We start from the raw sequence: 26293 nt of genomic DNA, 5'->3' as shown, positions 1-26293 counted from the left end.
GTTAAGCACAAGACCAAAAACTCGGGAATGCCGGCTTTTGCAGAGCACATTTGTCACCTTTTTTTTTATCCTTTTGCTCTTCTTCAAACACGACGCTGGCCAGCCAGTAAGCATCTGTTCCGCCTCCAAGAGCTGCAGCCAAACCTGGATTTGTCTGTTATTATTTCGCGCTCCGCCCACACGCGCGGGGGGGAGGGAGAACAAGGCAGACATATGCCACATTACATTTTGTTTGTGCGAATTAGAGCCTCTCAATTTGTCTTATTGGTATTTTTTTTCTTGTCTTCTTCTTCTTTTTCTTCGTATTGCTTTCTTCTCCCTCACATACCCTTTTCAATTCTCACAATTTTCTCCATGTGTGACCATAGTGTCACTCAGCCCACACACCTCATTTTTTGCAACCTATCACGTCACGAGCGCAAAGCGCTGGTACCGATGCGCTCATCTGCATATGCATACTACGTACGACGGCGTATCTCCCTTTCGTGTATCGCTTATGTTTTTCCCCCCCTCTACCGATCCAATGGATAAGAACCCAGAAAGGCTCGCACGTCCAACCACCCCCCAGCTAAAAGAAAGTCAGCCTGCTGAGTACCTTTGTTGGTCAATCATGATGCCACCCTTGTCAGTATTGCAAGTTTGGGCTATGATTCAGGTTAGTGTAGATATATGAATGTTATGTAAAGTTGTTGTTATGCATTGCATTATATGTTCAATTCACTCCATCTGTTTTTATATATATATGCTTCGAAACCAATCCGTGAAGCAGTTGTTCAGTTGTCCCATTTTCATGAACAATTTTTCTTTTTGCAGGATACATACCACCCTCCTATGCTGCCCAGGCTAGTTATAGTCCAGTCAGATCACGAACCTGAGGCCATTTTTGCTGATTGTGATTGGTCATGGCAAGCACCTCCCATATCGTCTGACTATTATAGAATACCTAGTACTTTAGAATTCTTGATTGGACTGTCCAGCTCATCATCCCCAAATCCGAAACCCATCTTACCCAACACTTTGTTTCCTTCATCTGTGACAAATGCAGTCTCCCGTGACCGCTCGCAGTCCCAATGCTCCCGGAGACCATCGCACTACCAAGCAAATCAGCAAAGCTTGTAATATCTCCTCGCGACGCAGCATAGCCCGGGGTTCTACTTTTGTGCCATGTGCAGAGTAAATGTCAGCCCTTTCTTTTGTTTGTCTTTGTTCCAATATCACTCGTGCGAGGTGCCAGACGTCGTTTTGCGGCCGATGCTGAGCTTGTCATAGTCAAACGTTCTTAGATTATCAAACACGAACTGGCGGCTACCGTGAAAATTTGATGCACTGGTTGAGATAACACACAGTCTTTTGAAACCTTGATTTAACCCTGAAGATTCGCCTCGAAGTATATGTGGTGCTTTTGTGCATATTATGTTTATTGTTATCATAGCACATGCTATCCTGTCCAATCCATATTCATATAGATTTACATACGATGAAAAAGGCCCTGTTCGCCAAGGTAGCCACAGACTTATGACAAAAGGAATAGGTAGATTCAACAAAAAGAAAGCCTTGGCTAAGGAGGTGTCGATATAGACGATTACGAGATAAAAAGAAAGGAAAAATAGGGCATACATGCCAATGCAAAAGCGCCACCAAAGCGCATACTTCATGTCTCGTATACATCGAATCAGAGACAAGAACATAAAGGGGTATCTCAGCAAGCCTCAACGTGAAAACGCTCGGCGTAGGAATAAAAAAAAAGACAAAGCGGTTATGTGAGTAGGCCATGAGACAAAAGAGAGAAGTTACACCTCTATATCACAAGTCCACCTTTACTGCTTGACGGGCGAACCCAAACACATGTTGATGAAGCCCAGATCTGGCCTCGGCTTGCGCGCGTATCCCTTGAGCACTCTCCAGCACGAGCCAGCCTGACGTCCCTCTTCGACGACGGCGTGGACTCCCTCGAGGCTCTTCCCCGTCACTCCTGGGCCGTCGACCATGTCGCACAGCCTGAGATCGCCCGAAGCTGACTCGACCTCAGCCCGGAGCAGCCACCGCTCCCATGACCAGCTGGCTGCGAGACCAGTTACCGCCGCGACGTCGTCGCTCGAGCCGCTTACAAACGCCTCCATCTGCAGCGTCGGGATCGGAAAGCCTGCCGAGTCGCGCGCTACCGGTACGGTGGCGGTCGGCTTGGGTCCCATGGGCATGCAAGTCCAGGCGCGCCGGGCATCCTCAAAACCCGCGCGCGAGAGCCGACCCAAGAACATCTGGGATGGATTAGGATCATAGCCGAGCCGCTTGAGCGCGAAGCTGAACTCGACTGCCTTGGCATTGCCGAGGGGTCCGGCGTTGACTATCTCGGCGTCCATGACGCTGAACTCGAGGAAGCCGCCGGGCTTGAGGACGCGCATGCACTCACGCAGGCATGATTCCCACTCATCTTCGCCGTTCTCGCCGTCCCGACGCAACATCGAGTGCAGTTCCCTTGCCGAGATGAGGTCGAAATGGTCGTCGGCGAATGGAAGACGTGTAAGGCGTTCCACGGCCACCTGACGGTGGTTGGGCGGCCCACGCACGTTGCAGTTAGAGAGCTGACGCGCAGATTTGGTTGTCACGGTGTATATTTTGGTGTTGGGGTATTGCAGTGCCGCGTGCCAGGCCCAGTCGCACGTAGTCTGGCCGCCAAGGTCGAGGATGCGGGCACGATCAGCTCCGTTGGCGCCCTGCATGCGTGAGAGGCGTGCTAGCCGCTTGTGCACCGGCGCCGCGATCAGCCGGCCACCATTAAGCATCTTGGTTGCTGCGACATGCCATGCTGCCGTGCTCGACTGTGCCATAGCCTCGCTTTCCATGTCGGCTCGCAGCTTTTCGGGATCGACTGTAACCACGTCGTCACCGCGAACGACATTGGTACTCATGCGTTTCTTGGCCGAAAGTGGTACGACAGATAGTTGGTACTTGCCGAGGAGTTGATTGCGGTGGGACTCGCTCAGGGAGACACGCTGCGCCTGCAGAGCTTCGAAGCGCGGCATGCGGCTGACAAAGGCGTCCTTCTGTTGAGCGCGGACCGTGTAGTCTGTGAAAGCGCGGTAGTATGCGGATTCTTGACGGACGAGCTTTGATGGCAGTGACTTGGGGATTGCTGATGACTTGACAAACTCAGAGAAGCGAACCGTCTTCTTTTGTGGTACCGCTTCTTCTTCTTCTTTGACTGCTCCCGACTGGGAAGCAGCCGCGGCCTTGATCTTCTTGATGTAGATAGTATCCTTGCGAGGGACAGCAGGCTTTATCTCCTCTGCCTCGGATTTATCGTCACTATCTTGCCCATATTGCTCTTCACCATCAACCTCAGGGATTGAGTCGATGGGTTTGAGATAGGCCCTTTGAGCCATAAGCCACCTCTCGGTGCGGTCAACCTGAGACAGTTCCGACTCTTCCTCTTTGGGGTAGAACTGCTCCAAAACTTCCTTGACAGGTGAGTAAGCCGTCTCTTCGTTGAGAGTCACCGACGCATCGGTACCGGACTCGGTGATTCGGACAGCCGTCACGGGGGTCTGCTGGATGCGCACAGCGGTGGGAAGGTCGTCCTCCACTGGACCCTTGAAGGGCATTTCCACCACCTGCTCAACTGGAGAGTTGGAGAAGTCGCCAGCAGCCATGTGCAAGGCTCTTGTCGGGGGAATGCGGTCTGTGTTCCATGGAGCTTTGTAAAATTGCTCAGCTGTCGTAGATGTCGGCGGGGCGGCCTCCTCTGGTTCCTGAACTACTGGCCAAGTCCAGGTGTTTCTGCTCCTGGGGGAAAGGTCGGAGAAGAAGCCACCCGGAGAGGGTATATCCAGCCTCGTAAGGCCGGCAAGAGAAGCGCCGGCTGGAGACTGCGGAACCGAAGCTCTCCTCAGATTGGTGAGAAATCGAGATGGCTGCTGAAGCTGGCGCATCTCTGACATATCTTGTGGGGACTCTGGTACTTCAATAGGCTGGTCTGGCTCCCCATGAAGCTCGCCAGCGTCAGAACTGTTTCCAGAGATGGAGGCCAGGGTAGCCAGAGCTCCAGGCTGAAGGTGGACGCCGGACCAGTCGTTGTTGGACTCATCTTGACCCCCGATTACGGGAGTCGGCGGTGCCGATAGCTGAGCCATTTGATCCGAGGTCAAGCTACCATCAAGAGAGCTGCCGTCGAGTGAAGGCGGAGCCGAGATGGTTGGGATGGCGACAGCTTGCTGCGCTTGCATGTATGAGATGATGGCGGGCGACATTTGCAGAATAGAGGTTGGCGTCGGATTGACAGGAGAAACCTTCTTCATCTTCGGCTGCTCCGGTTTTGCGACCGGCTGAGAGCCGGGGATAACAAGTCTGGGAAGGGGCTTCCGGGTTGAGTTTGCAGATGACGGTCTGGAGATCGACTTGCGGCGTGAGCTCTTCCGACGCACGAGGCTCTCGGTATTTCTTAATGATCCTTGTCGCTCAATTTCCTCATCCGACACGTCGTATAAATCATCAAATACAGTGGCATCAGTCATTGCGCTGTCTCTTCGGTTAAAGACATCATCATATGAGTGTGAAGAAGATGAGGTGGGTGTGCTGCTCTCCTCGGCCGACGCTGACGAAGGTGAAGAGGGCAGGTTCGGAGCAACCATAAAGTTCACACCGCGCGGCGTGGGGAAGTGGTCACCGATAGGCCCAAGCCAGGCCTGGATCTTCATGTTTTGGCCTCGGTTGCCAGGAATGTTTTGGTTGTGGACACTGCGCTTTTGACGAGCAGTGGGTGACATTTCTTCGTGGTCCTCCTCCATTATAGTATTAAGGTGCCTCCCGCCCCTTCGACCATGCGAAGGCGACGGGGGTTGTTGATATGTAGATGACGAGAGCATCATGTTGAGTGAGGCTGGGCAAGGCTATGTTAGGTTAGGCAGGCCCACTCCTTTGTTCTGATCTCGACCGGAAAGTGGGGGGGGGGGGGGGGGGGTAAATAAAATCCTTTAGCTGAAAGAATGCATGCTAGGTTGTAAATAGAAGGCCGCACTGCGGTGGTGAGATTCTGAATGCGACGCTCTGCGCCGCTGCTGCTAAGATAGGAAGGAAAACCAAAGTGGAGCAAGTAAATAAAAGAAAAGGAGTGATCAGTCGCTTCGCTCTACGAAGCAGGCTATTCTTGTAATGGCGCAGGACGCGTGGAGAAGAGAATAGGTAGGAACGCCGAGGGAGCAAGCCAGGCAGTGCTGACGGTAGGGCAAGGGGGGACCAATATAGTCTTATGGGATGGGCAGAGGGTAGCATTCGCCCGAAAAAAAAACCCCCCTCGATGACAACTGCCAAGTATTCTGTGGTGTGAGGAAAGAAGAGAGAAAAAGGTAGCAATAGTAACATAGCGCCCGTGTATGCGTGAGTGTGTGTGGCCACCAGGGATGAACTGCCCAATGGAGGATACAGTGTACTCGATATGGTAATTCTGGGTCCATTTTAGGCGTCTTGGATTGGCGCCTATACCAGCGCAAACAGCAAATATTTGGCGGCGACGGATCGAATGGGATTCAATATTGTGCAAAACGACAGGTGAGAAGTGGGCCATCGGCTCTGTCAAAGCCACTTTAGCCAGGTTGGAGCGTTGCAGTGTCCACGCCAGCGCATACAGGGCCAAGAAGGAGGGTAGGAATAGCCAATGGCAGCGACAGGACCGTGATGTAATTTTAGACACTCATCAATAACTGGCTGGCGCGCGCCAACCAGCATGAGGACATTAGATCGATTGTGTCAGGCTGCGGACTTGATGCATTTGCTGCCGACCAATGAGAATATTGTTTTATTAACTTTTCGTGCGGTACTCAGAGGCGCGGGCGCTTGTTCAGGGACGAGCCGGCTGCAGAGCGACAAGTGCGGCGGCTCCAATAACTGGGCGCTTATTCGATTCTGTACCTCCATGTCTGAGAAGGAAGCACTTTCCACGAGAATTGCAGTGAAGGTTTAGGCACAAAAGATACCAGGTAGGTACCTACCTAGATATTTTCTTCTGCCGTTCAAAAAATCTGAATCATGACTAATAGCCCCATTTACCAGACAAGATAAAACTGCAGCCGTGAATAAACAATTTTAGTATCTATAGATTATGATCAATTTTGACGGCAACGACAACTTTTAATAAAGATGGATTGAAACAGGATAAAACATTGGGCATTCAGCAGTGACCCAAGCCGCACTGCACCGCAGTATGCGCTGGCAAGAAGCCGCCCGCGTGATCACACGTGCATCATGAGCGCTTGCCCAACTCGAGGCACAAATCGTGGGCGGCTCAGGTCTCGGCGAATCAATAGAAGGTGCCAGACGGGCGACTTGCATGGCCGCAATGGCTTTGGGACGCCACGAAAGGAAACTGCAGCGAAACATCGGGGCCTCTTTTCACGGCCACCTTCTTAATCCGCTTCTGCACTGTGCTGAGTGCTGTCATGTGCTTGGGGTCGATTCCAAAGTCGCGACTGGCTGGCTGGATCGCTCCAGATCGATGCTGAGAATTTAACTTAATCGTAAAGGGCTAGGTAGCGATTTCTAATGCAGGAACATGGTCTGGGCCGGCGGCTCAATTAGGGAGTGGGTGGGTGCAGTCTACAGCGTTGCGGCCTTTTTAATGCTCTGCAGGTGAAGATCTCAGATTTACACGCCATCCTTGGTCTTGGCATCAGATGCTGGCGTCAATCCCGCAAGAAACTCGATCCACCCCCATAACTGCTCCAGCTTGCTGGGTTAAGTCTGATGTTATTCGTTCATACAGTAATGACATGGGAGTCACAGATGATAGTAGGCTGTACGACATGGGACGGCAGCCCGTATTTTCGGCGGATTTTTCCTTTCTTTTCATTTTTACTTTTCTGCTTCGGCGAGTATCTCTTTACGCAATCATTAACCCCAAAGTCAACTGTGCCATACCTGATGAGGTACCTACCAAATGTGGTTACTATGTACTCACTGAATCGTTGAAATATAGCACAACTTCCAACTTTGCGAGGACCAGACAATATGCATAACTACCTACCTAGGCAGGTAACGATATCGTTTTCATGGATCGGCCCCATTTCCTAGCAGAAACTTGCTCTTAACAAGATCCGGTCCATTGCAGGAAAGCCCATGATCAAAGCTGTGTAGCATATTCCAGCTCCGCTTGATTGAAACAACTAGAGTCAGTGTTAGTACCGATGGGTCTCCTTTATGTTAAAATCATCTCTCCTCAACAGACAAGCTTCGAAGATCGCCACGATTCTGGAAGCAATCAACTCATGATATTCTTGGCGTGTTTCCAATATTGTTACGTTGACTAATATCACTCGGGATTCTTGTAAATCTATGCGTAGGTTCGGTATGGAGAGCTTATGTAGATAGTTACATTTTTCTGCACAGCTACAGTTCAAAAACCAGAACCCTAGTTCATCGTCTCATCTCTTACCTCGCTTGTTTGAGCTTAAGACTAAACGGAGAGCTCGCATCCACGGTTCCCTTGTCCCCCGTCCCTGTGATGGGAAGTCCCGCGCTTGTGGGAATCTAGACTACTCCCATCTCGTAATTATCCTTAGATATAGACTTTAAGCTTCATACTCTGTTCAGATGATAGCCAAGAAGAGTCGGTCCAGACACTCCGTGAGTCAGGATAAGACAGAAAGTAGGAGAAGTGAGGAGGGGAGACTTTTATGTGGTGTTAACTTAATGCCTGATGCCATACTACTTCTACCTGAAAAGGCAAGCATTTCCGGAAACAAACTATATAAAATGGTCCGATATCCTTCTAACTTTATGTTTTAGCTTTGTTCGTCTGTAAAATCACTCCTTCGTATCACGGTAATTTCAGTTTCTTCACATTCTTTTATCCAGTTGACCTGATTTATAAAGTGCTGGCAACTCCTTTGCTACATACCTGTATCGACTGGAATTTCAAATTATCCTTTTTGAATCAACAAAACCCAACTTCCCAAAACAATATTTAAAATGTTCTTCTCCAAGACGGCCGTCCTCGCTCTCGCCACCGCTGCCGTGGCCCTCCCTACCAGCCAGCAGCTGGACAAGCGCGCTGGCATGCTGAAGAGCGAGCCCTATGCCAACTTTCAGATCTCTGACGGCGTCGGTGGTGACGCCTTGGCCGAGGTGAAGAAGAAGTTCCCGGTATGAGGCCTTCCCTTTTTCTCGTCATCAACACCTTCATCCACTTTTCAAGAACCAACGCATTACTTACATGCTCTTTCCTTACAGATTGATGATTCCAAGATCGCAAACATCGATCCGGCCGATCTCAAGATCATCAAGGACGCCCGCACCACGGCGGAGAAGGCCGAGACGGACGGCTTCGACCCCGCCATCGCCAAGGCCACTGGCGAAGAAAAGGATGAGCTTGAAGTAGGCAAGATCAAGAACAAGGTCCTGAAGCTGCAACTCGAGGTCGAGGAGCTCCAGGCCGAGATGGCCCAGAATATGAACACTATGAGTGCCGAAGCAAAGAAGACTCAGCAGGCCAAGCTCACCGAGGAGCAACAGAAGCTGTCCAATAACATCGCCGAGGACAAGAAGAATGCCGGGAAGAAAAGCAAGAGCGTTCCCTTTAACGGCTGAGATTGATACGCGGTGTTTGGCATCCAGCTAACAAGGGAGGCCGAGTTAATATTTGGGACGTGATGGACTTTGCGCCAGCTTTAGATTACACGCACTTTCCAGGGTTATTTATAGATATTCTCAGTGTGTAGGCTTTTTTTAATGCTATTGCATATCGCATCTCGCTTCTAGAGGTTATTCACGGACTAATCCACATTCTGGGCTTGACTGAGAGCGTGAGCACGTGAAATGGTCCTGCAGGCTTTCCACCAGTCTTTAACTGAGACCAAAAAGGACCATACGGAAGCCTCTTATTCCCTTCCGTATGATCGACTGAACCATACACTCACTTGATCCCAGTTCAGGCTATCAACTATCATACCGAGCCATGACTACGCAACATCCCTCGACTTGCTATATACCTTAGTCAGATGGAGAGTACGAAAGTCAGCCTTCTGGTAGTTGATGAGAAAATAGGCCTTGTGGGTATCGGTGTATCGTTTGCTGGATTAGGGCTGAAGCGTTACGTGGTAGAAAAGAAACTTGTGGCCCAAAGCCAAAACAAGAAAAAAAGCTTTCAGACCCAACAACGCCTTCTTTTTTTTGGGGGAAGATTCCGGAGTGCATACTGCGACCCACCCGAGTTAAAAAAAAAAAAAAAAAAAACTAAAGCCCAAATCCACATACTACGTAAGCCTCGGGATAGCTCTAGTTGCAACAAAGAAGAAAAAAAAACGAAGAAAGGAAAGAAGGATATCTTTTTCTTCTATATGAATAAGTAAATAATAAAAAGGAATAACAACATAAAACAATTGATTTCAAGTCGGAAAATTGGCTCAAAAAAGTTCATCCCAAGTACGATTTGTCGTCTCTTACTTGCGTCATCGCTTCTTTCATTTCGATTTAATCTACAGCTACCTACGTAGCGTGATAAGCGCAACCCGGAAATTTGGTCGCTGCAACTTTTTGATAGCCAAGGAACCCCCGCCTTGGTTTTTGCTTCTCCGTCCAGCACCAAGCCAAGCAGCAGATAGATCGCGTCTGACCCAGCCAAGCCTCCAAGCCTCAAGACGCGGACGCATTTCGAGAATGTCGATCTCAATCCATTCCAACTCTACTACTCACAACCTTTTCTCCTTGTCCCCCGCTCCTCCAACGACTCGATTAAAACCATCGAAATCTTGCGGGTGCTTGCGGCGACCAAGATCTGAAACACCCATGTTTCCAGTGCTGATCCGACGCGGATGACTTCCGAGTACGCAATGATCGACAACTTTCTACCGGTAGGACGACAGACTGCAAAGATTCGATAGCAAAAACTCATATAGCCAAAGGCGAAACAAAGTCGAGAGAGAAAGAGAGAGAAAAAAAAAAAGAGCGAACTACTGTCATCTTGGACCGATGCCGAGCATGCTGCGGTGGCGCCGGCGTCCGCGAATCGCGTTGCAATACCTGGCAGTCGTATTCGCGGCCCTCTCGCTCTTTCTGCTTGCTCTCCCACCCGACCACCCCATAATCCTCTCGGCCCGCCTCGCGACGCACAAGTTTCTCTCCCACTTCCCCACCCTGTACAATAATGACAAGTGGATCTTTCGGCCCTCGCAGTTCCCCGTCGACATGCGCGGGGACGTCGCGACGATCCTCAAGACCGGGTACGGGACTTGGAACCGCCTCCCAGCGCAGCTGGAGGCGCTCGGCTGGGCGTTGAACGAGACGCGCGGGCAGGGGCAGAGTATAATGGTCGTGGGGGATTATTCCTCGCACTTCCAGTCGGACCAGCACGACTTTTCAGTGCACGACATGCTTGCGGTGGCTGAGGGGAGTGACGCGTTGTACGGAATGGAAGGCGGCAACCGGCTGGAACTGTACCACAGGTTGAACGATGCCATCCGTTCGGGAGAGGATGATGTTGTTAACCAATTGAACAAGGAACATGGCTGGGAGTTGGATGCTATGAAGGTGAGTTTCCCACCACGAGGGGCAGAGGCAAAGCAGTGCGATGGGCGGTCAACTAATCAGCTTGAACCCGTTATCAAGTTCATTCCGGCCCTGGAGAGAGCATGGAAAGTGTTTCCCAGAAAGAAGTGGTATTTGATGCTCGACGACGACACATACGTCATCTGGCCGTCGCTAAAGCTTATACTGGGCCATCTGGACCCATCGAAGCCACTCTATGTAGGCAATGCGGTTGGTGATTACAAGAAGAGGTTCGCACACGGCGGCTCAGCTATTGTCATCTCGGGAGAGGCGATGCGACGGCTCTTTGACCATCGACCGGATGTCGTGCGATCCGTCTACGTAGATTCCCTGACAGAAAAGTGGGGTGACCGGCTATTGGCACAGGCGTTCCTGAAGGTCGGCATATATATCGAGGAGCGGTACTCGCGCTTCTTCAACGGAGAACGGCCCCGAACAACACGCATCACGGCCGATAAGTTCTGCGCCCCGCTGTCCTCCTTTCATGCGCTCGCAAGGCCGGGTCAGATGCTCGAGGTTGGCGAAAAGTTTCGGGGGATCACGACACCCGTCTTCTGGGGCCAGCTCTGGCGGTTGTACGGCCAGCCCGACTTCCGACATCTGCGGCACGAGGATGCCATCAGTGAAGGGGCAGATCACGTGGGGCTGCTCGACGAGAGAGTGACAACCAAGAAAAAGGTCAAGTCGCCAGAAAAGTGCCTCCGCCATTGTAACCATACGAGGAGCTGCTTGGCTTGGAGGTGGGAGCAGGAGACGAAGACTTGTCATCTGGCCCCGTGGTTCATCATAGGAGGTGAAAACGGGTCACTCCAATCAGGAGTAAGCTCTGGTGTGAATATTGCCAGAGCGAAGAAACTGCAAGAAAAATGTCAAAGGCGTGGGGTAATGATTTCGGACATGTAAGGGATACCTGGGTGGCTACCCATACGCACGCGGCTTTTTGTTTGTTCTCGCGTCCAGATTTGTTTTGTTATTTTGTTTCCTTTTGTTTTTCTTTCTTTCTCTTATTTGTTTTGTTTGTCTCGCTGTTCATTTCTTAGACCATTTTGAACGATAGTGATACCCATCTATGATTTAGTGGACAGCGGGCTCTACTCTTGTCGCACTGTAAAATAAAAGAGCTTCGAGAGTACACTGACTCCTTGCTCCTTTCTTTTAAAAAAGACCCTTATTTTCCGATGCGTCTCATGACGTTGCGAATATAGTACAGTATGTTTGGCACTCTCGACTAGGCAACTCCGGATCCAATGATTATTGAACTCGGTGTGTCGGGGTTGCAGATCGCTCCGTTAATTCGACAAGGTCGAAAATTGCCCCTCCCCCGCGACGATGACGCACCAATTTGCCTACTTTTGCCTTACCAAGCTTACCACCGCAGGTACAGTCAGGTTTGACGTCAATGTGTTTTTTGACGGCGCGGTTCTCGTTGTCTGTGTGTATGAAGATGCAGGCGAAAAAAAAGTCAATTTCACAATGGAATCGAAAGCTTTTTTATTTTTTCTTTTCTAATGTTTTAATTCTTCAGTTATGAAGAATATCGACGATCTAATTGCAGATCATGGTCAATCAATGAACCACCACCTCATTGCTTGAGCGATTTGCCTAAACCTATTTCTCGTATATTTGCTTTATTTCGGTACGCACCTCCCTTATGCAAGGGTTTTGTTGGAGTCTGTTCGCATCAGTTGTCATTGCCCCTCCCACGACTTTCCCAGTGCGATCTTGGCTTTTTGTCTGGACTAGTGGCAATTCCGTTCCCGCATTCTGGCGCTGGCGACAGCCACTTTTTGGCAATTGCCCAAATCCCGGCCTAAGCTAGGTAAGGTAGGTAGGTAGGTAAGTAAGCAAGCAACCTGTGCAGATCCATCTCTGCCGTGGATAAACTCCACCGCCTTGCCCGCTTTTGAGACCCAACATCAGCCAAGACTGAAGTCCTTCCACATCTCGCGACAACCGCAAGCCTATTATTCCTGCTGCCGCTCCCTCACCTGAATACCGCCTTGGATCAAGCCTCTCGTACCGAACCTAGACGAAAACCCTCACAAAGTTGAGACGAATCGCAATACTCTCAACGAAAAATTAGACCATAGTTGGTATACGCGCAATTGGAGAGAAATAACAACAGAAAGAAAACAAGAAGAAGAAGAAAGAAAAAAAAACAGCGCATTTTCACAAATAAACACGTCAATCATAACCCCCCCAAGACTTGCAACCATGGCGGATTCGACACCCACCCAGAACCCCCAAGCCACCGGTAGTAGCTGGACCGCTTTCTTGAAGGTAGAAACCCTCCAAACTTTTATGCATATGGACAGTTTACGGCTGTGTCGCAAGGGCGATGAGCACTCGGATTGACGTTGACCAAACAAACCCCACCACGCACAGTCCATCGCCTCTTTCAACGGAGACCTCTCCAGTCTGACCGCTCCGCCTTTTATCCTGTCCGGCACCAGTCTGACCGAGTTCAGCTCGTACTGGTGTGAGCATCCCTCACTCTTTGCCGCCCCCGCCAAGGAGTCGGACCCCGAGAAGCGCGCTCTCCTCGTGCTCAAATGGTTCATTTCCACCCTGAAGCAACAATATGCCAGCCGCAGCGAGCAGTACGGCAACGAAAAGAAGCCTCTGAACCCATTCCTAGGGGAGCTGTTCCTAGGCAAATGGGAGGATGAGGCCGGTACTACGGAACTGATCAGTGAACAAGTCAAGTAAGAGTCCTGATGGCTGGGCACGACGCCTTGTTGGCTTGTTCGAGTCGCTCAAAGCTAAAGTGGAGAAGAACCGCCAAATATTGACAAATTGTTTACTTGCAGCCACCACCCGCCAGCAACGGCCTACAGCATCACCAACGTGCCCACCGGCGTTCGTTTGGAGGGATACAATGCACAGAAGGCTACCTTTAGCAAGACCATCAACGTCAAGCAGATCGGACATGCGGTTCTGACGGTTCCGGTTCCGGGCTCAACCCCAGAGGCCCCTAAGAAGGAGACCTTCTTGATTACGCTTCCCTCGCTTCACATTGAGGGTTTGATTTTCGGCTCTCCTTTTGTAGAGCTCGACGGAGCAACGTACATCACCTCGTCCTCAGGCTACACATGCAAGATCGACTACAGCGGCAAGGGCTGGCTGTCGGGCAAGAAGAACAGCGTCACGGCTGTCATGTACCCGACAGGGAAGGAGAAGGATGTCCTGTACAACGTTACTGGCCAGTGGACCACGACGTTCGAGATCCATTCGGGTCCTGCCAAGCAAAACAAGTCCTCAAAAGTGGTCGACACTTACACAGCCTCGGAGCACCCGACCAGCAAGTTGATAGTCGCACCTATCGAGCAGCAGCACCCTCTTGAGTCACGCAGGGCGTGGGCTAAGGTTGCGGCGGCGATTGCAAGGACAGATCTTGAGGCTGTGCACATTGAGAAGAGTAAGATCGAGCAGGCGCAGCGTGACCTGCGCGCTAAGGAGAAGGCCGAGGGTCGTATGTGGCAGCGACGTTATTTTTCGATCCGGACGGACGCGCCGGATGAGGTGTTGACTTCGCTGGGTCCCGTCGTTGGGCTGGCCACGCACGGTGACTCGGATAGGACAGGCGGCCTTTGGAGGTTCGACGAGGCTAAGGCAGAGAAGGCCAAGAACGAACCCAAATTGACTCCGGAGCAGGAGGCCAAGCTTGCAAAAGAGTGCCTTGGACAGTGATGATTTGATGGTTTGAGGTTGGTCATGGAGTAAATGGGTAGCAATGAGGTTGGTTTCAGCCTTTTTTTTTTTCTTTTTTTTTCTTTTTTTTTTTCTCTCCTTCTTCTTTCTTCCATTCCCTCAGGGCATCAGAGTTCTCTGACCTGTTGTTGATCACTGTACAGGTTTCTCTATATTTCTTTGCTTTCTTGGCATACATCCTAAGGTAGATATGTGGTTCGTAATTGATTAAAAAAACGTATGGAATGACGTTTCTGGGGGAGTGGTTTTCCACCTGATTGGTGCAGGCCGTTGTGAGAACCTTTGGCGCTAGGCAATTCCAGAATCATCGCATACATGGTAGTCGTGCAGACGGTATTTTGGAAGATTGAGCGCCTCTATAGAGTTCGATCATTTTGGGTACAGCAAAGGGATTAGACTTATTGCACTGTGTTGACAGCTTCATCAGGACATGACTTACAGTTTTCCTAAGAGACAGGACTGTTTCTGCACTGTGGTGGACTGTTGACAGGTCAAATGATTCTCTTCTCATAATCAAGAAATATTTCGAAAAACAGGCTTGTTTTACTACATGCAGTACAGTTGGTCTAGACTAGAAATAGATTGTTTTTGACAGATAAAACGCGGGCTGCATCTCATCTGATTAAATTGTGGTTAGCCTAGAGGTGCATATGGTGTGGTGCGTGCGTCGTCGTATTGGCGCTTAGCAACGACATGCTTGGCTTCTGGAATCGTGTGGAATAGTCTGGGGATGGTTCTAGCACTGTCTGGAGTATTCGACTTGCACCATTAGAAACACCACGCTTATGGAATGGAAGCTGCTGGATGGTACTTACACGTTCTAATAGGAAATTAAGAAATTTCGAGATTCTGCCAGACAGCTCTAGAGCCTGCTGAGTTGTTCCAATATGAATAATTCAGAAAGAATTCCAGAAGGCTGAGGAAGGGATTGTTCGGCTATAAAGCAATCCTCAGTCTTCCGAATAGTCACCGTTTCTCAATTCTCAGAACAAGCACAAACACAACAACAAAAACAACAAACAACTCTACAATACAAAACCCACAAATACACTGCGACACATACTCAACTCTCAACAGAGTTACTTTACACAACCAACATATCAACTTCATCTCACATTCCAACTCCACCACACACATCAAAAATGTCTTTCTTCAGGAATTCCATCTACGACGACAGCGACGTGAGCTTCGCTCCCGTCTTCCGCTTCATCGACGCCTTTGACAACTTCCAGCGCGCCGCAGGAACCAACAACGGCGACAAGGACGTTGCCTCCAAGCCAAAGGCCGGTAACAACAACAACAACGCCACCACCACCACCACCACTCCCACCGCGGGCCGTCCGCTCCTGCGCCGGCCCATCGCCGCCTCCTTCAACCCTCGGTTCGACGTCATTGAGACCAAGGACGCCTACGAGCTGCACGGCGAGATCCCCGGTGCGAAGCGCGAGGACGTCACCATCGAGTTCACCGAGCCGCAGACTATAGTCATCCGCGGCCGCGTCGAGCGCTCGTGGTCGTCTGATGACGAGGCAAAGGATTCCGAGAACGACAACAACAACAAGGAAAAGCACGAAAGCCACAAGGCCACCGTCTCCGACGAGGACGAGGAAGAGGCTCGCGAGAACGGCAGGCAAGTCACCAAGTCCTCGGACGCAAAGAAGGAGGTGGCACAGCAGCAGCAGCAGCAGCCAACCAACAGGTACTGGGTCCAGGAGCGCAGCATCGGCGAGTTCAGCAGGACCTTTACCTTCCCCGTCAGGGTCGACGAGGCCAACGTCAAGGCCGCGCTGAACCATGGTGTGCTCAAGGTCACCGTGCCCAAACAGGAGAAGCCTGCCAACCGCCGCATCGACATTCTGTGAAGCCACAACTCGAATCGGTTTTTCTGAAGTGATGAACCCCTGAGATTAATGAGCACAGTACGGCTTGAAGCTTTTTTGGTGTGCCGGTTTTTATGACTTACATGTAAATGTATTCTCACGATATGGTATTTCGGGGGTTCTCTAGCATTTTTCTTGTCAATATAGTCTAATATTTCGATTATCATCAATTTGCTTTTCTTTATCAGTACTTGACCTATGACTTATGCAGTGAAAAGAGACTTGAAGAGTAAGAACTTCCTGACATCTCTGTCGCCAAGACTAAAAGTGATACGAAGCAAATGGCGACCTAAATGTTTTATATGATACATTGTAAGCTATCTTGACAGACTTCCGCCGATTGCTTATTCTCGTGCCTGAAAATTGCAAGGGCAATCAATGGACGCCTTACCTATGCACTCAAGCAGCACTCGAGCTGGCGAAACACGAAAACAACCGCATTTTAGAAGAATACAAAAACACACCACGTATTCTCACTTCTTCGTAGCTCCCGTATCCACCCTCTTTGCCGGCGGCAAAGCTGGTTTCTTGAACACGCCATCGTCCCCACCCCCTGAACCTCCAACCTGAGTAAAAGTTCCACCCTTGAACCAGCGATCCTCCTCTGCCTTTCGTTTCCTTCCGAGCTCCGCCTGAACCTTTGGATCCACAAGCTCCAGGCCCTGCATCGGCGTGAAGGCGAGTGATGACATGGTCCCGCCCGAGCCCAGCGTGGTCCCAACTCCAGATGCCCGCAAGCCCTTCCCCCTTAGGTCCAGGTTCCCGGCAGTTTGACCGAACCCCTTGAGTGAAGATGCAACACCTCCGCTGCCCGTAGAGGTCGCTATGCCACCCCAGCCCTTGTTCTTGGCGGACAACTTGGCTCGTGTGCGATTGTCGACTTGCATGGCGCGTACCCTGCCGTCGCTCTGCTGCCCAATCATACCCATGCCGGCCGTTGAATCTCCAGTTCCGTAGCCGACCTCGTTCTCCTCCTTGCCGAACGCCATCCGGTTCTGAGCCTTGCGAAGATCGGTCATGGCCGTCGCGGCCTTGGCCATTCGTGCGCGACGACCACCCCGCTTCCGTGCTGGCTTGTCATCAGGCGCCGGTAAGGCGCGTGCACCCTTGTTCAAGGGCTTCTCCTGTAGCTTCTCGATCCGACTGAGACAGTTTTCTCGGTACTCTTCGCCCTTGGATCCGTCGGGAGCTTCGTGGCTGCAATCAATCCTGGCGGCCAGGATCAACTTGGCGGACACTATCCGCAGTCCTTGTTTTTTGAGATCTGTAGGCACTTGGCGAAGGAGGGGCGAGTTGTAGAGGTAGCCACGCTGCCTCACGCCGACATTTGTGGCAAAACTAGCCGCTCCTGCTCCCTTTTTGGATCCCCAGGCGGCGATGTTGCAAGCTGGAGTCTTGGCAAGACCGGTAAGACCTCCGGCGGTGTTGAGCAGCTGTGCTGCCGTGAGCGAGCCAACCATGGCTGTTAGGTTAGGCGCAAATAGGTTCATGCGCGATTGCACATAGTCTGTGAGCGTCTTCTTGGCCTTGTCCAGGCTGATCACCATTTTACACGCCCGGACAACCCTCTCGAGCGCTTCCGGGGACATATCTTGGCCCTTGGATGTAGTCGCTTCAACAGTGACAATCATGAGTGACGGACCATCCAAGACAGACTTGAGAGATACTCCCAAGGGGTTGTCCGTCGACAACTGAAGCGTCTTGATGTTGTCTGCATCGAGGGGTCCATTTCCGAGCACGGCAACAACCTTTGCATACTCCAACGGATTCGTGATCAAAGTTTCAAGCTCAGGGAAGCGCACTGAGTAGTGGTCCTTGATGAACTTGTGGACCAGGACGATCTCGCTGTCGATCTGGGTCGACAGGCTATTCGACTGTGTTAAGAGATGATATTCTGGGTGATCCTCGACGTTGCCGATGGCGCCTGTTTGTGATTCAGGTGGTTGTGACTGATAATGTGATATTTTCTGCAGTTCCAAGCCAGACGGGTCAGGGCCGGTTCTTTGGGTTTTTGGAAAAAAAGAAGATGTAAACGCCTAATCTCGCATTGCAGCAGATATGGAGTCAGGGGGTTGTAGGGGTACTAACCTCGAGGACGGGTTCAAGAGTCTTCATGAGAGTTGCGACTGTCCTAATGTCGCCAATCCCAGCCATCTGCATCTTGTCGACCTTGGCCTTCATCTCCTCCGGATCCGTCCGGTCGACGCCCCCCATCTCGTCGTCCGAGCTGTCCATATCGCCGTCCATATCGACATCCCCGCCGCCACCACCCATCAGGGCCGCACCCTCCTCATCGCCCATCAAGCCATCATCATGGCCGGGGCTTTCGCCAGCTTCAGAACCGGACTCGAAGTCCTGAAGCAGCTCGTCGACAAGGGTCGACATGGCGACGACGGCAGTGCGCGGAGATGGTTGGTCGAAACTTTGGCGCAAAAGGATTTATCGTATCGACTTCTGGGAGTGTTGCGGAGTGTGTTGAATAAAGTATCGTGGAAATTTTTCTGTTGCGGTGGTCAAGTGTTGGGGTTTCGAGAAAGGTTTACTAATTCTCAAGAATGGAAATGATATCGCGATTGTACGGGCATGATGGCTGCAGCTAATGATGCGCGACTTGCCGCTGATTGAAGTTGCGCCTATTATCGATAATGTTTTTCCATGTCACACCCGATTATCCACTTGGGATGCTGTGGCTGTGCAAAGTGGCGTTTGCTCATGCAGGTCGTCTAAGAGTGCGAGACTGTATAAAGAGTATTCAAACTAGCATCCGACAAATTTGAAAACAATGAATGTAGTATATTAAATGCCCAGCTCAAGACTGTAGTCTAAAATTAGAGCCTAAACAATTATTATCGTGCATCCATCCTACGTTGTGAACTGCCTTCACAGTCAAGCTCCTACTGTGGCGTAAAGCTGCCTGCCGGAACTCACATTGGTGGAGTGATTAGCGTCCCCCGACATGGGTCCCTTGTCGCAGTAGCAAGTCGCGTCCAGAATTTCGACGACGCTTCACTTCTCAATAGCGATGGTACCCCATACCTCCCTCACTCAGCCAACGACTCCGGTCTGTCTTTGCGAATTCCATCGGCAACCCGACTCCGCCATATCAATCGAACCTCATAAACACCGAAAGCAGAGGAAAATCGACAACGACTGACCCGTGAGGATCGCAAACCGTCATCCAAGATGGAAGCTTCACGCGGCCCTCCGCGGGTCAAAAACAAGGCCGCGGCGCCGGTGCAAATCTCGGCCGAGCAGCTGCTGCGCGAAGCCACCGATCGCCAGGAAGAAGCTCTGCAAAAGCCGACGCAACGATTTGAGGATCTTGAGGAACTGCACGAGTACCAGGGCCGCAAGCGCAAGGAGTTCGAGTCGTACTGTCAGCGATCCGGCTTCAACCTCAAGAACTGGCTGCAGTACGCGCAGTGGGAGCTTGAACAAAAGGAGTATGCCCGTTCGCGCAGCGTCTTTGAGCGCGCACTCAACATACACGCCAACAAGGTCACCCTGTGGATTCGATATGTCGAGGCAGAGCTCAAGAGTCGCAACATCAACTTCGCCCGCAACCTGCTCGACCGCGCCGTAACCCACCTCCCCCGCGTAGACAAGCTATGGTACAAATATGTCTGGGTCGAGGAGATGCTGGGAAATATCCCCGGCGTGCGCCAGGTTTTTGAGCGTTGGATGGAGTGGCAGCCCGACGAGGCTGCCTGGTCCGCCTTTATCAAGTTGGAGCAGAGGTACGGGGAGTACGACCGCGCGCGTGAAATTTTTACCCGTTTTACTATGGTGCATCCCGAGCCGAGGAATTGGATCAAGTGGTCCAAGTTTGAGGAGGAATACGGCACCAGCGACCGCGTGCGCGAGGTGTTTGAGCGAGCAATCGAAGAGCTCAGCAAATACGGTGATGAATTCGTCGAGGAGAAGCTGTTTATCGCGTACGCGCGGTATGAAGCCAAGCTGCACGATCTGGATCGGGCCCGTGCCATCTATAAGTTTGGCCTGGAGAATTTGCCACGGTCCAAGGCCATGCTGCTGCACAAAGAATACACCACCTTTGAGAAGCAGTACGGCGATAGGGAAGGAGTTGAGGATGTTGTCTTGTCCAAACGCAGGAGGCATTACGAGGATCTAGTCAGGGAGAACCCCAAGAACTATGATGTCTGGTTTGACTATGCTCGTCTGGAGGAGGCGTCCGGGGATATCGACAGGACACGGGAGGTTTACGAAAAGGCCATTGCTCAGGTGCCACCAACACAAGCAAAGAGGCACTGGAGGCGATACATCTACCTCTGGATCTTTTTTGCTCTGTGGGAGGAGACGGAAGCCAAGAATCCAGAGCGCGCACGCCAGGTCTACGACACGTGCCTGAAGCTCATCCCCCACCGCGCCTTTACCTTTGCCAAGGTCTGGATGCACAAGGCACACTTTGAGATCCGGCAAGGGGACCTCGCGGCGGCGAGGAAGACTCTCGGGCGCGCCATCGGTATGTGTCCCAAAGACCGACTGTTCAAGGGCTACATCGAGATGGAGCAAAAGTTGTACGAGTTTGGGAGGTGCAGGATACTGTACGAGAAGCACATCGCCTACAACCCGGCGAACTGCAGCACGTGGGTCAAGTGGGCAGAGCTGGAGCGTGGCCTCGACGACTTGGAGCGCGCCCGCGCCATCCTCGACATGGGAATCGCGCAGCCGGTGCTCGACATGCCAGAGGTGGTCTGGAAGTCATACATCGACTTTGAGGAGGAGGAGGGCGAGTACGACAAGACGCGATCGCTGTACGAGCGCCTGCTCGAAAAGGCCGACCACCCCAAGGTCTGGATCAGCTACGCCCAGTTCGAGATCAACATTCCCGAGGAGGCGGAAGAGGGCGCAGACGACGACCAGGAGCAGCCCGTCAGCGACGAGGCCAAGGCCCGCGCCAGGCGCATCTTTGAGCGCGCCCACCAAGGTTTCAAGGACAAGGAGATGAAGGCCGAGCGTGTCAGCATACTCAACGCCTGGCTGGTGTTTGAGAAGACACACGGCAGCGCAGAGGATATTGAAAAGATTGAAAAGCAGATGCCGAGGAGGACAAAGAAGAAGAGAAAGCTCGACGACGACACGTGGGAGGAGTACGTCGACTACATCTTCCCGGCCGACGAGCAGGTCGGCAAGAACCTGATGAACATGATGGCCAAGGCGCGCGCGCGGAAGCAGGCAGAGGCCGAGGCAGCAGCCAAGGCGGCTGCGGAAGCGGCTGCAGAAGCATCTACTGCTGTTGCTGCTGCTGCTCCTACTCCTGCTGTTGCGGAGGAGGATGCTAAGGAGGATGGTCAAAAGGACGGTCAAGAGGACGGTCAAGCGGACGGTCAAGAGGCTGGGGAATGAGCGTGTACTATAATGTGTTTGTGTGCGGATTATTATGGCAAGTTTTGCTCCATCTTTACCGCCAGAAATAAAATTTCAAACATTCTGATAGCATTTTTGTCCATTTTATTACCGTTTTAGTCGCTACAGCCATCCCATTCGCTGTCGTCGCTATCATTTTCCTGATCAATCACACTGTTTTGGGTATCTGGCGTGGGCACTTGTGGTGGTGTAGGTACCGGCATGGTTTGTCCGTCTTCGTTTCGCATAAAAGCGGCGACAAAGAATCCCATGACACCATGCCCATCCCCCTTGTAGGCCCTGATGCATCCTTCAGCCACCTCCTTGTCTCCCTCGCAAAATTGCACCTCTCCCCGGACGGGCCACCTCTGCATGCCGTCGACCTGCTCCTCCCTCTTCATGATCCTCCAGCCCGGATTCCTCTTCAGCGTCCTGAGCACCACGCCCTCGTTCTCCTCGGCGTGGATAGAGCAGGTCGAGTAGGTGATGCGCTTGGCGCTTGGGAACTTCATGGCGTGCTCGAGCAGCGTCGCCTGGAAGGACGACAGCGCGGCCAGGCGCGCGGCGAGGTCGGCTGCCGATGACGCCATTGTCGTCTGGCCCTCATCGTCGACAAAGGTACGGCCAGCTTCTTCTTGCTCGCCAGCCTGGTCATTGGGTTTATTCTTCTTGCTCTTGCGATCCTGCTCATCTTGGCGCTTGCGTTTGCCTCCTTTGCCACCGTCCTTGCTCTGACCCTTGTTCGCCGGTCCGGAAGCTTCAGGGAGATGCAACTCCGGGGCGTCATCGCGTCCTACGATACCGCTGCCGGAACAGCTCGGGTCTAGAAGCAGAGCGGCCACGTCTTTGTAGAGCGTGCTATTTGGGTCTGCCTTCATGAAGTCTTTGCCCTTGTTGACAACGGTGAAAGTGTCTGAGCCTGCGATCTTGACCATTTTGGCCAAGATCTCGGCCCGCCTCGAGTCCTTTTCGAAGGCATGTACCGTAGGAAGAGACCCCTCGGATCCCTTCGTGTTTGCTGCAGCACGGTACTCCTCTAGAACCGCAGCCGCGTGCGTCGTCTTGTTTCCAGGGGCAGCGCACGCATCAATTACATGTCCGTCCTCTGGTCGCGGATCCAGCAGGTAAGCAGGGAAGCAGGAGGCCTTGTCCTGCAGGATGATGGCGCCAGACTTGTACGCCTCTGTCTTGGTGATATCCGACCCAGGCGAGATGGCCACCAGGTTTGGCACGTGCTCGTCCAGGTAGATGCGGTTGGCAGAAGGCCCGCCGCTACCGCCCGCCTTGGTGATGACATCAAGCACGCAGTCGACCTTTGAAAAGCGAGAAAAAGTCGTCTCGAGCTGCTCGGCAAGAGACGATTTCAGTGTGTTTACGCGCACCCAGCGCGGATGACCGGCTTCGGACGACGTCGCCTCTTCGACCTGGGCCTTGAGGGCTTCCAGCGTAGGGGCCTTCCTCCTGATGCGAGCCCGCGTGAGCTCCGACGACAGGCGGGCCCTGTGGCGTTCAATGGTAACACGCAGGCCGTGCGAGGCCGGTAGGGCGACGCCGCCTTTGGCCAGCAGAAGGTCATGAGCGAGGAGGAGAGCCAGTGGGGGCGTCAGCTAGGTGTATTTGAGGTTAGTATGGGATACAACAAAGTAATACTCGAAGAATTGACGTGGACTTTTCTTCTGTGGGGGAAGGCAAATAATTTACCTTGCGCTCATGACTTAGCAGCTGGGAGCTGTCGACAACCTCCTTGAGGATGGCGCTCCATTTGCACGTCTCCAGCGCCAAGGCATAGACTTGAGCGGGGGGTGACTTGAGGTTTTTTGCGCCAAACACCCGAGACTTGAGACTTCCGCCTTCAGGGTTTGTCAGAATGGCGGCGGCCTCGTGATATAGGGACATTGGCAAAATAACATTTGCTTGTAAGTGCAAGCTTTTCGAATGCACAAATGATTGATTTCTCTTGCTTGAAATATTTTGACACTCACTTTTGTTGAAATAAAACTCTCCCCCCTGTCAGGACAAGAAGCTGAAGTGGGTCAAGACTTTTCTGGGCCCGCTTTTCCCATCTACAGTACAACAGAATCTATTAAGCTCTTGCTTTCAACGTAGGTATTCACAAAACAATCAACGATTTAGTTTGCTTTGTTCACCAAGAGAGCCTCACCATATCAAGCAGTAATTCCCAGGTTGTCAATTATTACCATGGCTGATGACTGCTGGCTGCATGGGACCTACCCATCGTCAAATCGCAGTTCCACCCAGATGCCAATAAATATACCTAGGTAGGCATCATACTGCTAGCCGCCCCCTGACATTCCCCCCCCCCCCCCCCCCAAAAAAAACAAAAAAGCTCACGGTCTTGCTCGCTATTTCAATGTATTTTTGATCATCACTCCGCCCCTGAAGCAGTTTTTGGATCAAATTCGGCCTGCTCGATGCCGTTATCGAGCCACGTCTCACTATGGTTATTCTTGTCCTGATCTAGCCTAAGCCTGTTTGTTGTTGCCTTCACGGAAACATGTAGACAAAGTAGCATCCCAGATTTTAATCTAGAATCGAAGTGGCGGGACCAATGTGGAAGGACTTGGTTGTAAAACTAAATGAAGCGTTCGTTCTTACTGTTGCGATGGAGGATGTTGAGACGCAGAATGTACAAGAGAGAAAAGGATTCCTTCCCAGTTTGGTTCGAGGTTGATCTTTGGTGATGATGCTGTGAGCCTGGACTGACATTGAGGGCAAGAGTACGGGTAGGGAAATACATTAATTTTGACGGGGGAAAGAACATCTTGTCCGTTACCGAAAAAAAAAGGTAACTCTAGGGTTTAGCTGAGAAGGAGACGCCAAACGACTGCCCACTCACTTAACCCCAACCAACTCAAATCCGCAACAGCCAGAGCTACCTACCTAGGTACCTACCTTCAAAACACCTTTAATTTGAATACCATCAATCATATCTATATATACGAATATCTGCTCGATGAGGCTCACCATTTCCTTGGCATTCGCTGCCGCTGAGGGAGCCCAGGCTTAACACTCGACAAGAGTACTCTAGATATAAGCGTCAAGTTCCGTCAGCATGAAAAGTTGATATATGCAATGAGTGACACCCTTGTATTAATGAATTATCTTGCCGAGATTGTTCGCTGTGTCATTTTGGGAGAGCATTTATTACCAGAATCGGACTGCTGGCCGTAACAAAGCAGCGGTAAAGTGACAGTTAGGGGATGGTTGAGGATGTCATCGTATTTAATTTGGGACGATCGAGCATCAAGAGAGTGAAGAGGTGCAGAAGTCTAAAGCTAGAGATATACCGAAGTGACTCTATACAAATAACTAAGAGTCATGAAAGCAAGCACACAAAATGGGAGAAAACATGGAAGACAGGTGTGGCAGGTAAAGCAAGATACATACACATATTGAATAACAAAGCAGGGAAACTGTAAAATCAACCTGGTATGAAGGAGGTAGGTAGAGCAGAAACGATGTCGGGTATGGGAAAGAAAAGAACAAACGATATGACAAGGCACACAACATCCTAAAGAGGCAAAAGGAAAGTAAGTTTGAAGATGTATAAGACGCCAGTTAGAAGTAACTAGCTCTGGGTATATTTGCAGGCCTCAACTTCCCAATATGTCTGTACAAATATACCGTTAATGGGGGACTCGAATAGTCAAATTAACCTTGTTATAGAGCGGCCCACCGCATTTGACGCCTCTTTCAACCAGAGTGTCGAGTACGCAACAGTTTGTCGAGCATTTCCAATCAAACTTTATTCGCCATGTTGATATCAGCAACCTGTACTTCGAGCAGTTTATGATGTGTTCCAGCAGCGCCGTTACACGTCACGGATGGGAACATTAACATCGCGCATGAAGCATGGGGATTGGTTCTCTTGGTGTTTGGGATCGCCGCCAATCACTGAAGATCCAGCAGAAGCTTACCAGCAGAACACCCAGTTGCTTTTAAGCAATACGCCACAATGCAAAGCTTACCTGCGCCGCGGTGAAACGATACCTGCCTGGATGACATACCACCCCCAAACTGCGTATTTACTACGTAAAGGGCAAAATCTTGACAAGGGGACTTCAAAAATCAGGCCATGTACAGAAAGAATGATCGAGATGTGCTTTAATCAGTAATTGCGGCAATTTTTTAATCCCTAAAAAGCCTTGTCTGATGCCCGAATTTTTTATTATAGTTTTTACCCTGGCCCCAGTATTGGTTTCAAACTGGTTACCAGTTGATAGTTGGAGGTCGAACAATGTGCTAAACATCACCGCATTCAAAAGCCTACACGACAGCTGAAAACAACCGCTTCTCATACTGTCTGATATCTTCTGATATCTGCTTGCAACACTCTAACGCCGGGGCAAATGCTCCTTGAGCCCATTCAGACAAGCAATACTCGGGACGGAATGCCACAAAAGGATGAAGTATTGCAAAAATCACTATTACTACAAACTAGTATATAATATACCACACGTATAGTATAGTAGTACGTACTTGGTATGTCTGTATTATCGGCCATGTCTCTAAAATTGTCCATCACACCCCTCGTTTTCTTCAGGGTAACATTTCTTTAGAAAAAAAAAAACCTTCCTCCCCACCGAGCTTTTCCTCGGTAGGCAGACAGGTACACCATGAAACCTACAAGCAGCTCAGAAGGTGTACCTTTTCGGTGTAGCCAGGTCAAGTCACGACCCAGCCCTACAGGGGTAGGGGGTTCATTTTTGGATAGGGGGCGGGTATTGGAGAATAGAGTTTGCGGACTGCAGACAGATACGGGGGTGGGAAAGATGCCAGGC

At 51.1% G+C, this 26293-nt stretch overlaps 8 protein-coding genes across 8 annotated transcripts; 5 read left to right on the top strand and 3 right to left on the bottom strand.

The window, feature by feature from the left end:
• Positions 1-1817: 1817 nt before the first annotated feature.
• On the bottom strand, positions 1818-4865 carry PgNI_03168 (uncharacterized protein; the record flags this gene model as incomplete). Its single annotated transcript, XM_031123223.1, has 1 exon — positions 1818-4865. The coding sequence occupies one exon, from the start codon at positions 4863-4865 to the stop codon at positions 1818-1820; it is 3048 nt and encodes a 1015-aa protein (XP_030985136.1).
• Positions 4866-7959: 3094 nt separating this feature from the next.
• On the top strand, positions 7960-8577 carry PgNI_03167 (uncharacterized protein; the record flags this gene model as incomplete). The annotated part of the gene is made up of 2 exons (XM_031123222.1): positions 7960-8133; positions 8221-8577. The coding sequence occupies 2 exons, from the start codon at positions 7960-7962 to the stop codon at positions 8575-8577; spliced, it is 531 nt and encodes a 176-aa protein (XP_030985133.1).
• A 1367-nt stretch (positions 8578-9944) lies between these two features.
• PgNI_03166 (uncharacterized protein) lies at positions 9945-11762 on the top strand. The gene is made up of 2 exons (XM_031123221.1): positions 9945-10515; positions 10594-11762. The coding sequence occupies exons 1-2, from the start codon at positions 9958-9960 to the stop codon at positions 11434-11436; spliced, it is 1401 nt and encodes a 466-aa protein (XP_030985134.1). The 5' UTR covers positions 9945-9957; the 3' UTR covers positions 11437-11762.
• Positions 11763-12346: 584 nt separating this feature from the next.
• Positions 12347-14735, top strand: PgNI_03165 (uncharacterized protein). The gene is made up of 4 exons (XM_031123220.1): positions 12347-12813; positions 12919-13238; positions 13344-14271; positions 14388-14735. The coding sequence occupies exons 1-3, from the start codon at positions 12748-12750 to the stop codon at positions 14221-14223; spliced, it is 1266 nt and encodes a 421-aa protein (XP_030985131.1). The 5' UTR covers positions 12347-12747; the 3' UTR covers positions 14224-14271; positions 14388-14735.
• A 651-nt stretch (positions 14736-15386) lies between these two features.
• PgNI_03164 (uncharacterized protein) lies at positions 15387-16106 on the top strand (the record flags this gene model as incomplete). Its single annotated transcript, XM_031123219.1, has 1 exon — positions 15387-16106. One exon carries the CDS (start codon positions 15387-15389, stop codon positions 16104-16106), a length of 720 nt encoding a protein of 239 aa, XP_030985132.1.
• Positions 16107-16314: 208 nt separating this feature from the next.
• On the bottom strand, positions 16315-18509 carry PgNI_03163 (uncharacterized protein; the record flags this gene model as incomplete). The annotated part of the gene is made up of 2 exons (XM_031123218.1): positions 16315-18091; positions 18213-18509. 2 exons carry the CDS (start codon positions 18507-18509, stop codon positions 16598-16600), a joined length of 1791 nt encoding a protein of 596 aa, XP_030985129.1. The 3' UTR covers positions 16315-16597.
• A 798-nt stretch (positions 18510-19307) lies between these two features.
• PgNI_03162 (uncharacterized protein) lies at positions 19308-21491 on the top strand (the record flags this gene model as incomplete). The annotated part of the gene is made up of 1 exon (XM_031123217.1): positions 19308-21491. One exon carries the CDS (start codon positions 19308-19310, stop codon positions 21489-21491), a length of 2184 nt encoding a protein of 727 aa, XP_030985130.1.
• Positions 21492-21607: 116 nt separating this feature from the next.
• PgNI_03161 (uncharacterized protein) lies at positions 21608-23424 on the bottom strand (the record flags this gene model as incomplete). Its single annotated transcript, XM_031123216.1, has 2 exons — positions 23193-23424; positions 21608-23098 (listed from the first exon to the last, which is right to left on the bottom strand). The coding sequence occupies exons 1-2, from the start codon at positions 23385-23387 to the stop codon at positions 21608-21610; spliced, it is 1686 nt and encodes a 561-aa protein (XP_030985127.1). The 5' UTR covers positions 23388-23424.
• Between the last annotated feature and the right edge of the window lie 2869 nt (positions 23425-26293).

The sequence above is a fragment of the Pyricularia grisea genome (genome assembly GCF_004355905.1).
Source record: "Pyricularia grisea strain NI907 chromosome Unknown Pyricularia_grisea_NI907_Scaffold_2, whole genome shotgun sequence".
Lineage (NCBI taxonomy): Eukaryota > Fungi > Ascomycota > Sordariomycetes > Magnaporthales > Pyriculariaceae > Pyricularia > Pyricularia grisea.
The sequence above is the reverse complement of the archived record's forward strand: the minus strand, read 5'-3'. Positions and strand labels throughout refer to the sequence as shown.